Source organism: Convolutriloba macropyga, chromosome 10 (assembly GCF_964194025.1).
Source record: "Convolutriloba macropyga chromosome 10, txConMacr16.3, whole genome shotgun sequence".
Taxonomy (NCBI): Eukaryota; Metazoa; Xenacoelomorpha; order Acoela; family Convolutidae; genus Convolutriloba; species Convolutriloba macropyga.
In genome coordinates this window covers 56,936,778-56,950,689 of record NC_134477.1, presented here as the reverse complement: position 1 = coordinate 56,950,689, position 13,912 = coordinate 56,936,778, and the positions used below count along the sequence as shown (strand labels likewise).

Sequence of the window (13,912 nt, the reverse complement as noted above, 5' to 3'; positions counted from 1 at the left end):
ATATCGATAACAGGGAGGATAACTTGAGAGCGAAAACCCAAAACGATAGCAAATTCATGTTCTGTTTGATAGGTTCTAAAGTTATTTACTGAAAATTTACCCCAGCTATCATTTTGCGTTATTTATACATTGCTAATCAATATTTTTCCAGAGAGAAAACCTGAACCCCCCCCCCAAAAAAAGTACCAGTCAATGTTATCAATTTATTTCCCTGGTTGTTCCCTCAAATGAGGTTAGAACCTTCAGACGAAGTCAGACAAAAATTTTCTTCCAGTGCAATTCACACAACGTTATTTTTTCAACAAAAAGAGGAAAAATTGCGGAAAATTTGTGAAAATTTTTTTGTGTCTATAGATCCCAGGAAATTAATGGATAAATTGAAATGAGAACCACCGCCTACGGCTAAAAGTCTCAATGAATAAATAAGGCTCTATGAAAATTCAACAAAATCGGTTCACGAGCACAGTTAATTCTCAATCGATGTCTATAATGTCTATCTATTAGCGAGGAAACTAAAAAAGCGATTCAGTTACCATGGCAATTTTTTGTATCGAAAGGAGGTTAAAACTTCGGAAAAAGCCTAACACTTCAAGAAGTCAAAATGATTTCTGTATTTTGAGTTACATTTTTCAAAAGTTGTCTTTTCATAATTGAAGGCAAAAAATATAGAATCTGAATATTTAGGGTGGAGGTTTTACCCTATTCACAATTCCACAATTGTTCCTAGAATCTATCTTATAGAAATCTACTGGACTGGATAGTAACTTCACAAAACCTACTACTCTTAACTAGACTGAATGGTTATACCAGGCCCTTCGTTCAAGTCCTAAAGAAAGAATTTTCAGGCGCTATAGAACTGTAGTCAATTGCTAATAATAATGTTATTAAAATATGTTGGTAATGCCTTTCTATGTTATATGATATTTTAGCTTCTAAGAAATGCTTTACAAAATGAAATAAATTGGTGACTCTAAGATTGAGAAATATACCAGGTCCTCAATTCAGTTTCTAATTAATCTATCAACCAATATATTTAAAATAAATAGTATATGACGTGAAGAGCTCGTCGGTGTTCACTCCACAACCCAACCAGACGAGTATTAACCAACTTGATAGAACGTTAAGACATTGCCCATCAGGTACTTCAGGTTACTGCAGACCTTTTTAATTGTCTACTTGGTTCACCATTCCATACAACATGGGTTAACTTAACTTGCCAAGTCTTCTACGAGCAGGCAGGCCTACCCTCAGAGTGGCTTCACTATGCGGTCTCCTGGAAGGAGCTTGGCCGATTAATACTCTGAGAAATCAATCGTCTTGATGTTGTCCTGGACTCGGTGCTGTCCTCCAGTCCGTTAACCTAACTTAACCTAATTATTGATTGGTTGATCACTGCTTTACTAGTCACCAAAATAAATTAAATCCAATAAATTGAAGCTAGATTGAGTATGATTTCAGATCCTTAGAGATGTATTGTGAAGTTACTAAAGTTGTACAAGTACGCTTTTGATTAACAGAAAACCGAAAGAAACGATTAAGTTTTACCCAGTGCTAATTATTACAAGACTATGGTTCCTTCAAAACAACTAGTTACAAATGCCTATGAGTGCCACGTATCAAAGTGTTTAACAAATATCTACTAGATACCAGTTTAAACTCTACTAATTTATATGAAAAGGTCCAAAAAGAGAAAGTAGTTGAAAATTTGCTAAGTTAAATTAACGAAAAGTATAATTACCAGGGTATACTAGTTTCAACAATTATTACAAGTTCAGTACCACGACAGAGATCTGTTAACTCACTCCGAAATTTCGATTATCACGACAATATAACTATTTTCAGACTGATTTTGGTTACAAAAATTGGCCAAAATTGAGCCGTATATATACTGCTAATCTATGTTTGGTTATGATAGTTTAGTCCTATTTTTACCAAATGTTCCGAATCTTTGTGAGAAAAATACCTTTTCGGGAAAAGTTTTCAGAAGGTCATTCATGACTTTGATAACTTAGGCCCCTAATTTGGGTTTCTAATCTAATATTACGTGGGTGAGAATTTTGGTGTTCAATCCATGATATAATCTTTATCAGAATCAATATTTACTTATTCAACCATTCTCATCAGTTTAAATTTCTTTACCATTATTATCTTTGTACAGTTTCAAATTTAGAATTCGCTTTTGTGTTGGGAATAATTCAAGGTCAGTATTAATTTGGTTCTTTTCCGAAAAAAGCTTAAGTTTAACTTTCCATTCCTACATCCCACCCATCTGGACTAAACTATTCTCCTGAATAGTACAATAAAGTGAAATTAGAGTATAAGTATATAAAAGCACCATCACCATATTTTGGTACGACAGTCTTTTTTCTTTTAATCAGCGCTTGTCTCCTCATTTCGCATTCTCTCAACTAAGTTTAGTCTCTCCTCAAACTGCATGTCAGTTCCGATATCTCGTTGATCATCGTTGGGCAAATTATGAATATGTTTCGTAGTGTTCTTGGACTGTTAACAGCCAGAAGGACAAAAGCAAGACACCATAAAGAGAAACCAAGCAGACCAGCCAGCTCTTTAAATGTATGCAGTGTTGACCCATGGCCAAAGGATTTGAAGTTCTTTTCGTCAGAAAGTTGTTGATGGATTTTGTCTACCATCTCACTGACTAATTCAGGCGTGACATCAAGCGTAGGGACATCCTTGAGTGCCGATCTGATCCTATGCAAGATCAAGTTCCGACTCTCTTCTGTAGGAGTGACCGCTGGAATGCTCGGGATGTCGAAAGCGGTATCCAGTAGTTCGGGAGTTGTGATTGCTGTTATTAGTCCACTGTGTTGAAGACAAAATGCTGGATCGGGCAACATGACCAGTCCTTTCTGCGGGTGAACCAGTTTTCCATTGCAGGGGGGATGCACTAGGCAACTTTTACAGGCTGGTACACGGTTTGAAAACTTTCTGCACCCACTGTACGTTATGTTATAAAGAAATTGTTGATTGTCTGCCGCGTTGAGGAGGTACATAGAGTTCCCAAGGTAGATTGCTGTCGGTAAAATTGGCAATTCGGTTACTTCTCGTGTGCAAGTCTTCAAAGCAGCCACCTCGTGATTGTATAGGAGTGAAGTCAAGCAGAGTTGATCTTGCGCGCTCACTAACGCTACTGGCTTAGTGCAAAGTCTAAGCAATTGTGTCCCCCAACAAGACAGATATTCCTCACTCTTCATTTCGGCATAGCTTTCTTCTCGCCTTGATACGATCAAATAGTTCCTTTCTAATTTTAGAGTTGCGGCCGTTGTTGTGTTCTTGATTGGTTGCGGCAGAGGGATTGCTTTGTAGGCATCGTGGATTGGTTCACCACTGTACACTGGCACCTCCATTGTGATTAACCGTCCGTGTGGATTGGAAAAAACATTTCTCACTAAGGGCAGGCTGTAAAGTAAACTTGAGTGGTCGTATGGGATTGAACACTTTTTGTCTCCCAGCTTCAGAGTTGTAATTATTTTCCGTAAATCCTCGTAGGGTACTAGTGCGGTTGGCAGTGTTCCTTTGGATACCACTCCAATGCTTGTAACAAACATGTTTCTCTGCTCCGTCAAATATAGTGTTTGTACTTGCAACTCACTGTGCATAGCATTGAGAGTCCACGATACGTTGTTAATTGCACTTTGGGCGCGAAAGGCATACATAAAAACGTCAGACCTTCGATGATCACAGGCTTGGGCTTGTTGTATTTCTTCCATTGCTTTTTGAAGCATCTCCAGGTTTGTTTGCAGAATCTCAAAGTTATCCTTTGAATAGTTTAGCACTTTTCGTGTGCCTTCATGAAGCTTCAAACTACTGCTGGCCATGACCTGAATAGATTCTTTTTCTTCGTTGTGCAGGTGAACCATTCTTGATTCCAAATAGTGCAACCGTCCTTCCAGTTGTTCCATCTTTCGCTTGGAGCTTTCACACAGACCAAAAATTGAGAATAGCCTGCAGCCTGCTTTTTCCAGTAAGGGTTCCAAAGTTATCACCGTCGCAGCTCCCATTGCAAACAGCAGTGGTGATCGTCTCTGTCGCTGAAGAGTGATAGTCTGGTTTACAAACGATGCTACTTCTTTGACAAGCTTTGTCCTTTCTTTCTCTGCTCTTTTGTATTCTGTCTGAATAGATGAGATTATTCCGTCAAAGTGGTGCTGTAATAGTGCGCTTATTTCTGGGTTGTTGCAAAACTGGGAGCTCTTCCATGTTTTCTGTTCCAATTGCTGAAGTTTTGAAGAGAATTTATAAATTGGTCGGAGATCCACGTTTAACAGCTTTGGAAGAGGGACTGCGATATCCACAGTCAGATATGAGTCAGCCAATGAAACTGGAGTTTGAGGTTGGAAGAGAACATGCGCAGTAGTTCGTGCACTCTCCGCTGTTTGCTGTCGTACCGCAAGTATTAATATAAATATCACAAAGTTGTACATCTAAACACTACTATGGTTAATTACTGCGCTAAACCTAGATGGCATTTTTTCTGTATTAGAAAGAGTGCTACATTCTACAAAAATTCCCCCAAATTCCCTGAAATGTATTCGAGCTAATTAGTTCTTTTCATGATACCGGTGTTACAGTAACTTGCAAGATAGTTTTTTAGAGAAACTTAATCAATATTATACTCAATGCTATATTGAGAAACTTAATCAAGTTTCTTTTTTTTTAAAAGACATATATATATATATATATATATATATATATATATATATATATATTTAAATATATATTTTTTTTTATTCGTCGTCGATTCCGAACCGTTTTGGGTATTTCACTGCGCGTCTTTCTCGGGTTTTAGCGATGGAGTTTACTGTTTCGTCAGTTTTGGTTCCCAAAAGTTCTGCAAATGTTTTTGGTTTGCACATTTCCCTTTTGGCGCTTGCAGGTGTTGACTGTATTTCACTGAGGTCCCTCAAGACATTTTTTGGCTTGTGTGGTCGTTGGGGCAGTGGTGTAGAGTCAATCTCTTTGGCTGGGGTTACAAGAGGAGTCTGGTTCTCTTGGGTTGTTGCTTGTTCCGGAGTGTTCGGTTCTGCTCCTATGTTAGTCTTAGTGGGCCTTTTAGTTGAATATTCTCGCTCTGCAAAGAGATCGTAGAAAAAATCTTCATCTTCGTCCATCCATTTGAAGGGACTCTCTTGTTTGGGTCGTTTTGATATAACTTCTGGAGTGAAAGTTTGATTGTTTACTTCAATGGGAACTTCCTGGTCATTTGTATTCTGGCGGCTGGGCCATTTCTCCTGATGTGATGATCTCGTTTCCATTCTGGGTAATTCGTCTTCCTCCTTCACAGGCTTCAATCGATTGTAGTGGACTATCTGCCATTTCTTTGCATTCGCATCCTTTGAAATTTTGTAATTGACCTCTGACGTCTTCTCAATGATGTTGTACGGTCCGTCCCATGGAAGGAAGAATTTTTTTGATTTCGCTTTGTGGGATGCGAAAAGCCAGATTCTCTCTCCCGGCTTCAATTCCTCTCCAAAAACGTTTTTCTGATACATATCTTTCTGTCTTTCTTGCTTGTAACCAAGTGTCTCTCTAGCATTCATATGTGCTTCTCTGAATTGCTCGTTGAGCCATCTTGCGAATTCGTATTTGGCAATTTCGTGACCAGGTGCTTTCGGGAGTAGCAGGTCAATCGGGTATTTGCATTCTTGTCCAAACACAAGGGAGAATGGAGTCTGTCCTGTTGTTTTCGGTACGGTCGTATTATAGACGAAGTTGAGATAGGGAATCATTTGATCCCAGCTACTTGGATTGTTTGCGCAATGTTTGGAAATAACATGCGCAACAACTCTGTTGTGACGTTCTACCATACCATTTCCCTGCGGGTGATATGGAGATGTTCTTGTCTTCTCTATTCCAAAAATTTTGCACACTTCTAGTAGCAGTTCGTTGCAGAAGTTTGATCCTTGGTCGGTGTGTAGGCAATCAGGTGCTCCAAATGTCAAAACCCATTTCTCCACAATTGCTCTAGCAACATCTTCGGCCGTAGTTCTTTCTAAGGGAACGCAAACCACGTATTTTGTGAAATAGTCCGTCAATACGAGTATGTATTTTGCACCGCTTGTCTTCGCTCGGGTAACAGGACCTAGGATATCTGCTGCCACTTTGCTGAAAAGGATCCCAACGTTGATGGTCTGGAGAGGGGCTATTCTTTTCTTTCCAGCGGTACTTCGTGCTTGACACAGGGTGCAGTTCTCGCATTTTCGTTCAATGTCTTTTCTCATATTGGGCCACCAAAACCTCTGTCTTGCCCTGTCCAAGGTTTTTTGAAAAGCAAAATGGCCTCCACTGAGTTTTGAATCGTGAAGTTGTTCCAAAACTGTCTCTCTGAGTCCCTGCGGTACTACAAGTTGTTTTTGTGTTATATTGCTTCCTTCTACATGCCACTACCTGTACAGCACGCCATCAGTCAGTTCCATCTGGTCCCAAAGGCCCCAGATCGCTACTGCATCTTCACCTTGTGCTATTGCGTTTGCCTTCTTGATTTTTAAGTCTCTCAGTGGATTTTGGTCTGGATGTTTCTCAGCGTTTGCCCATTGCAAGATAAGACGTAAGCAGGGATCGTTTCTTTGAGCCAGTCTAATTGAATTTACGTCTTCTTGAAATTTGATACTCATTGGTTCGTTCGTGTCCTCTGCTGTAACTAAGTTAATTCTTCCCAGGGCGTCTTCCAAAGAATTAGCTGATGGGCAACTTCCAAACATATCCAGTCTCTCAGCTTCAGTTAGCTCAGGTGTGATGCTGCACTGTCTTGACAGTCCATCTGCATTCCCGTGCTTGTCTCCTGGTCTATGTACTACTTGAAAATCAAACTCTTGCAGTCTTTGTAGCATCCTGAATATCATCCAGTCATTGTTTTGTCTAAATAACCACTGTAGCGATGCATGATCTGTTCTGAGCACAAATTGAGTTCCCCAAATGTAAGGCTTGAACCATTTCATCGCCTGAATGACTGCTAATGCTCCTCTTTTTGTTGTTGAGTAACGACATTCTGCTGGGGTCAAAACTCTGCTTGCGAAAGCCACTGGGTATTCTACTCCATCGACAATATTCGAGAGTACTGCCCCAAGACTGTTGACACTTGCATTCGTGTCCACAATAAAAGGAGAGTTGTAGTCCGGATGCTTGAGTACTGAGCTATCAATCAAAGCCGCTTTCAGTTTTTTGAATGCATTATGGCATTCAGGGTTCCAAGTGAAACGGCTGTTCCTTTTTGTTATCTGGTGAAGAGGTTTCGCTATCCCAGCGAAGTCTTTGATGAACCGTCTGTAGTAACTGCAAAATCCAATAAAAGACCTCACTTCGGTAACGTTTTCTGGTCGTTTCCAGTCCCGTACTGCAACGAGTTTGTTTTCATCTGGTGCAATTCCCTCTGGGCTCAGTTTGTATCCCAGATAGGTTACGGATTCTTGAAAGAGGCGGCATTTCTTGGGTTTGAGTTTAAGTTTGGCCTGGCGAAGAGCGTGAAAAACGAGGCGCATGTGTTTTTCGTGTTCCTCCACATTCCTACTAAACACCAGAACGTCGTCCAAGAAGATGCGGACGAACGAGAAGAGATATTCATTGAAGATGCTTGTCATAAGTCGCTGGAAGGTTCCCGGTGCATTGCAAAGTCCAAATGGAAGTCTGAGGTACTCATAGTGTCCACCATCGGGAGTGACGAACGCAGTTTTTGGTATAGCACTCTCAGCTAATGGGACCTGCAATATCCAGAGGCTAGGCCGAGGCTTGAGAAAATCGTTGCTCCGTGAAGATGATCCAGTATCTGGTCAATTCGCGGAAGGGGAAAAGCGTCTTTCTTTGTTACTTCGTTTAGTCGTCGGAAGTCTGTGCACATTCGATTGCTCCCATCCTTTTTGGTAACGAGAACGATTGGTGCACTGTACGGGCTGTTTGATGGTCGGATAATGTTTCGTGCCAACATGTCCTCAATCTCCTTCTTAACCACAGTGATCTTTCCAGGTGCAAGTCTATGGGGTGCAAGCTTGATGGGCAGCGTATCACCTGTGTCAATTTCATGCTGAACCAAGTGTGTCTGTCCAAGTTCGTTGTCGTTCATTGCAAACACATCTCTGAACTCTCGTAGCAGTGTTCTTCTGTCGTCAGTTTGTTGGTTCCTGTCTGGAATTGCTAAAGAACAAATCTGTTCCAACTCTTCATCGCATGATAGGGTTAGGTTTGTTTCTGCAGTTGCCCTGTGCTGTGTTTCTTCCGTTGTTCCAATTTGATCAAGACCAGATTCTGCTTCCGTCTCACAAAGATGTACGTGCCTGGGGACTTCAGGTTTATAGGCAAATTGCAAATTTACCACATTGCTTTCCTTCTCCATCATGAGCTGCTTAGAATGGAAGTCGATTGATACTTTATTCTCCTCCATCACCTGGGTTCCAAGTATCAAACGCACGTCTGTGTTTGGGGTCACCAGGAGATCGGCTTTCACTTTAACCCCGGTGTCGAACGTTATTTCGCCAGTAAAAACGCCAAGTATTTCGAAAGGATCATTGGTGGCCGAAAGAACTTGTTCTCGGAAAGGTCTTAGTTTGGAACGCTGTTCGTACTGTGAGTAAGTTTTTTCTGATAGAATGTTCACATTGCTCCCAGTATCCACTAACGATTTGTGTTTATGTCCGTCAAGATCAACCATCACGTAGACTGTAGGTCCAAAGACTGCTTCGGCTTGAACTTTGTTGATATTGCTCACTTGTTCTGGGTTCGCTCTCTGTAAAATGCTTTTTACGATTGGTTGTCTATCGGTGTCCAAGTTTGCGGGTAAACCAGGTTGTATTGTTCCTTTCTGTGGGCACTGATTGGACAAGTGCCCAAACTCGCGGCAATTATAGCACTGCATCGCAGACGTTCTGGATCGAAAGCCTTCCGGTCTTCCCGGACTTCTACTCTGAAATCTGGGTTGACTTGATTCGGATAGATATCTTGTTTGGGTCTCAAGAAACTTCTCCATGATCTGTGTATGTCGCTCTTGCTGCTCTAGCATCTTATTGAAGCTTCTGGTCTGAAACTCGATCATTTGATTGAAACCCGATGACAGACTGGTGTTGAGTGCTCTAAAGTCAGCTGCTACTGACTCATCATGATCCTGTTCACCCTTTGTCCATCTCACATGCCCGTTTCTTCGTCTTCGCAGTCGACTGGATTCCGCTTTACTGATGGCGTCTAGCGCAATGGCCCGTTGTGTAGCTGCATTGAAGCTTCCCGGTTCTTCCTTCAGGAGTGTGTATCTGATTTCGCTGTCCAACAGTCCATCCACAAAGGCATCTTTGTTAGCTTCCTGTCGTCCCGCAACATCAAGATGAGCATTGGCTGCCTCTCCTAACTTACGAACTCGCCTTGAGAACTCTTGGATTGACTCTGATTCCAATTGTTGAAGATTTTTGAATTCGGTGCGTGCACTCCTTGCGTTGGGAAAGTCGCCGATTCTGTTGTTAAGAGCGTTCAGAACTCTCGCTATGGTCAGGGCTGGTTGTCCTTGCACTTGTTGAAAGTAATGATTGGGGAGATTGTAATACTCATCTAACGCATAACTGTTCAAACACGTGGGCAGGACCTCGCGTTGTCTCTGGTCATCCCAATTATTGGCGTTTGACATAGATTCGAAGTGTCGAACCCATCTTTCGAACTCTCGAAATCGCGGCTGGGGTATCGGAGGGGTGTGAGAAGGGGTGGTGCTACGACTATTTGCTGCTGATTATTTGCCTGGTTCTGTTGTTGCTGTTGCTGGTTGTTTGGTGCGTTGTTCATTTTTGGTAATTGAAGTAATTTTCGATGCAAAACCAAATGACACAAAAAAAATATAAATGAGTTTTACCTTTGGAACGTATTCCAAAGATCTAATTCATCGGTTCCCTCAAATTTCAATTCTGAGTTTTTTTTGTAAAATGCAAAACCGCCTTCTAATCAGAAGAATCCCTCTGTGGTCGCCAATATAGAATCTGAATATTTAGGGTGGAGGTTTTACCCTATTCACAATTCCACAATTGTTCCTAGAATCTATCTTAGAGAAAACTACTGGAGTGGATAGTAACTTCACAAAACCTACTACTCTTAACTAGACTGCAGGGTTATACCAGGCCCTCCGTTCAAGTCCTAAAGAAAGTATTTTCAGGCGCTATATAACTGTAGTCAATTGCTAATAATAATGTTATTAAAATATGTTGGTAATGCCTTTCTATGTTATATGATATTTTAGCTTCTAAGAAATGCTTTACAAAATGAAATAAATTGGTGACTCTAAGATTGAGAATTATACCAGGTCCTCAATTCAGTTTCTAATTAATCGATCAACCAATATACTTAAAATAAATAGTAGATGACGTGAAGAGCTCGTCGGTGTTCACTCCACAACCCAACCAGACGAGCATTAACCAACTTGATAGAACGTTAAGACATTGCCCATCAGGTGCTTCAGGTTACTGCAGACCTTTTTAATTGTCTACTTGGTTCACCATTCCATACTACATGGGTTAACTTAACTTGCCAAGTCTTCTACGAGCAGGCAGGCCTACCCTCAGAGTGGCTTCACTATGCGGTCTCCTGGAAGGAGCTTGGCCGATTAATACTCTGAGAAATCAATCGTCTTGACGTTGTCCTGGACTCGGTGCTGTCCTCCAGTCCGTTAACCTAACTTAACCTAATTATTGATTGGTTGATCACTACTTTACTAGTCACCAAACTAATTTAAATCCAATAAATTGAAGCTAGAATGAGTATGATTTCAGATCCTTAGAGATGTATTGTGAAGTTACTAAAGTTGTACAAGTACGCTTTTGATTAACAGAAAACCGAAAGAAACGATTAAGTTTTACCCAGTCCTAATAATTACAAGACTATGGTTCCTTCAAAACAACTAGTTACAAATGCCTATGAGTGCCACGTATCAAAGAGTTTAACAAATATCTACTAGATACCAGTTTAAACTCTACTAATTTATGAGAAAAGGTCCAAAAAGAGAAAGTAGTTGAAAATTTGCTAAGTTAAATTAACGAAAAGTATAATTACCAGGGTATACTAGTTTCAACAATTATTACAAGTTCAGTACCACGACAGAGATCTGTTAACTCACTCCGAAATTTCGATTATCACGACAATATAACTATTTTCAGACTGATTTTGGTTACAAAAATTGGCTAAAATTGAGCCGTATATATACTGCTAATCTATGTTTGGTTATGATAGTTTAGTCCTATTTTTACCAAATGTTCCGAATCTTTGTGAGAAAAATACCTTTTTGGGAAAAGTTTTCAGAAGGTCATTCATGACTTTGATAACTTAGGCCCCTAATTTGGGTTTCTAATCTAATATTACGTGGGTGAGAATTTTGGTGTTCAATCCATGATATAATCTTTATCAGAATCAATATTTACTTATTCAACCATTCTCATCAGTTTAAATTTCTTTACCATTATTATCTTTGTACAGTTTCAAATTTAGAATTCGCTTTTGTGTTGGGAATAATTCAAGGTCAGTATTAATTTGGTTCTTTTCCGAAAAAAGCTTAAGTTCAACTTTCCATTCCTACAAAAAACGAATTCGAATGCGGAGCGAGCAGAATTAAACGTGGCGATCTACTTTAGAAAACAATTAAGGAATAACGTCTTCCATCTGGAAGAAATTTCATGTTTTTGTTAGATCAGCAGTTTCCTGTTACAAAAAGTTTCCTTTTAACAAATATTTCATCAATTTTGTAACTATAGGTTTGGGTTTCGCCAGAATGACAATCCAATGTTAGATTTGGTTCTGGTCAAAACGAAGACGCCAATACAAGATGCACACCTCCGGGCTATACCCATTTGTGAAATGTTCATATCTCCGGACTTGATGCCTCACAAAACGTTGGGAACTTGTGGCCTCGGTTCCACATCGACCAGAGAAGACCAGCTGGACTTCCCAGTTAAGCTCAAGGTGAGTGTTCGTAAAGAATGAACAAACATGAAATATGAATTATCTCCCCGGACTGAACTGCAAGTCGAGATCTATACTGTGCACGTCTAAAAAATAGTCTGCAAGTCTGGCAAGCAGTCTTTGGCAAGACTTGGATTACACTTACAAGTTGATTCCCAAGCCAAAACCAACTTTTCAAAAAATTACTTTTTGGTCACTTTCCCGCGGTGAAAGGGTGGAAAAAAGCTCACCTGTTTGAAAATGTTTACCGCCTGTCAGTCCGTTTCCTGTATAATTTCGATGCATCTCAGCCGAAACCAGGGAAAACGGAAACGTTAAAAATGAAAAAAAAAAACTGGTTAAAGCCACTTTCTTACGTTGGTTTTTTGCTTTTTTTTGTTTCAACCTCTATGTCGCAGAAGATGAACCGTTTTTCAGGAAATGTTCTTCACTCAAACTGTCTACGAAGGCGTTGCCAACTTCAGACCAATTGAATGCATGCCGGGTGAAATCTGCACAATTCCAGCGATCGATGGTGGGAATATCTGCTTCATGGATGACGGAAGTCCACTTTACAAGCTGATCTGTGGCACTATGGAACCGGAATGTCTTTATGGGGTGGCAAGTTACTACAAGAGCTACAACAGAAGTAGCCAGGATAACTTTTGCAATGGTGGAAGTTATTTCTCAAACACTGTTTACTTTTCAGAATGGATTCATAATGTTTTGGCCAGAGAGTCTTAGAAGGTTTTCTGGAAAGCCAAGTGACATTGTCGTTTTGAAATTAATATTTTCATCACATGTTAAACTAGAGTCATTATCAACTTCGTTTGTCGTTAAACTTGAGTTGATCAGTGCCAGATTGATACCAAGAAGGAGATGCGGAGGGGGGGGGGGGGGGGTTGGAGGTTGGGGTGGGGAGAGTTTGACGCGTGTCCAAAACTGTAAATGTTTGAGAATATGAGCCAAACTCAGATGACAGAACCAAAACCTCGTCATAGACTAGTATTTCTTACTTGGTTTTTATTCAGCATATCGACCTTTTATTGAGCCTTCAATTTTTTTCCAAAGAGCATGAGGTCTATTATAGGTAGCGCAAAGTTAAATAAGATCCAATAATCATGAACAGCAAGGCAGGGGACGAGCCGGTTCTAATTCTTAACTGGCTCTGAGTAGGGAAAACAGACTAATATTAGCTGATTTTACATGCACCAGTACCAATAAAAAAAACTTGGTTTATTATCAATGGAGTCAATGTCTGATCAAAAGCAATAAAAAGACCAGTTAAAATTCTTTGTTTATTATTTTGATTTAATTTCAATTTTAAACCAGACAATTTTGCAGAATCTTGAAAACTGCGACAAGGGAAATGTTCATTGGAAGATGGAATCACTTGTGAATCAAATAACAAACCTGTGAGATTCTACAAATTTAATGATTTACTTGTGGGAACCTACAGGTTGAAATGTTAACAACGTGTAAGAATTTTTGAAGAACTTTCTATCAACCCTTGACCTGAATAATGAAACAGTTAGCTGCATTGAAGTCTTTAGTAACGTTCAATAATTCTACTCAAAGTTGAGAATTTTGAAGTTTTGATTACTAGAATGTATGAACAAATTTTTAAACTCTGTCTTTTTATCATTTTTAGCAGCCTTTCGCTGTGAAATACTGGCGATGACGATGCTTTCTTGTTGTTTAAGTTATATCGCTTTTCTCTTTCTGTTTTCCAGATTTTATCAATCAATAAATCTTCAACTCATTGTCTTCAGCATTTTTGTAGCGTTTAGACAACGGAGCTGTTTCATGTTATCAAAATGCGAAGCTTGCCTGTGACTTTATTTATCCTCTTTGAATCTATTCGGTTTTGGTCCCCCGTTCGTTATGCAAACACCAAACTGAGAACTGGCACCATTAAATAATAAAATCATTTTGAAAGAAAACGGCAAGTACGTCGGGATGCAAAAATTATGCCCCAATCGGCGATGGATATTAGTAC

At 39.9% G+C, this 13,912-nt stretch overlaps 1 protein-coding gene across 7 annotated transcripts in view; it reads left to right on the top strand.

Annotated features, from left to right (window-relative positions):
* Positions 1 to 12,769, top strand: part of LOC142348739 (chymotrypsin-2-like) — a 29,159-nt gene extending 16,390 nt beyond the window's left edge. For all 7 annotated transcript variants that reach the window (XM_075400219.1, XM_075400217.1, XM_075400218.1 and 4 more), the window contains exons 4-5: positions 11,727 to 11,934; positions 12,352 to 12,769. In XM_075400219.1, the coding sequence (XP_075256334.1) occupies positions 11,727 to 11,934; positions 12,352 to 12,657 (514 nt within the window). In that variant the 3' untranslated portion in view covers positions 12,658 to 12,769. The remainder of the gene's footprint in view (positions 1 to 11,726; positions 11,935 to 12,351) is intronic.
* Positions 12,770 to 13,912: the final 1,143 nt, after the last annotated feature.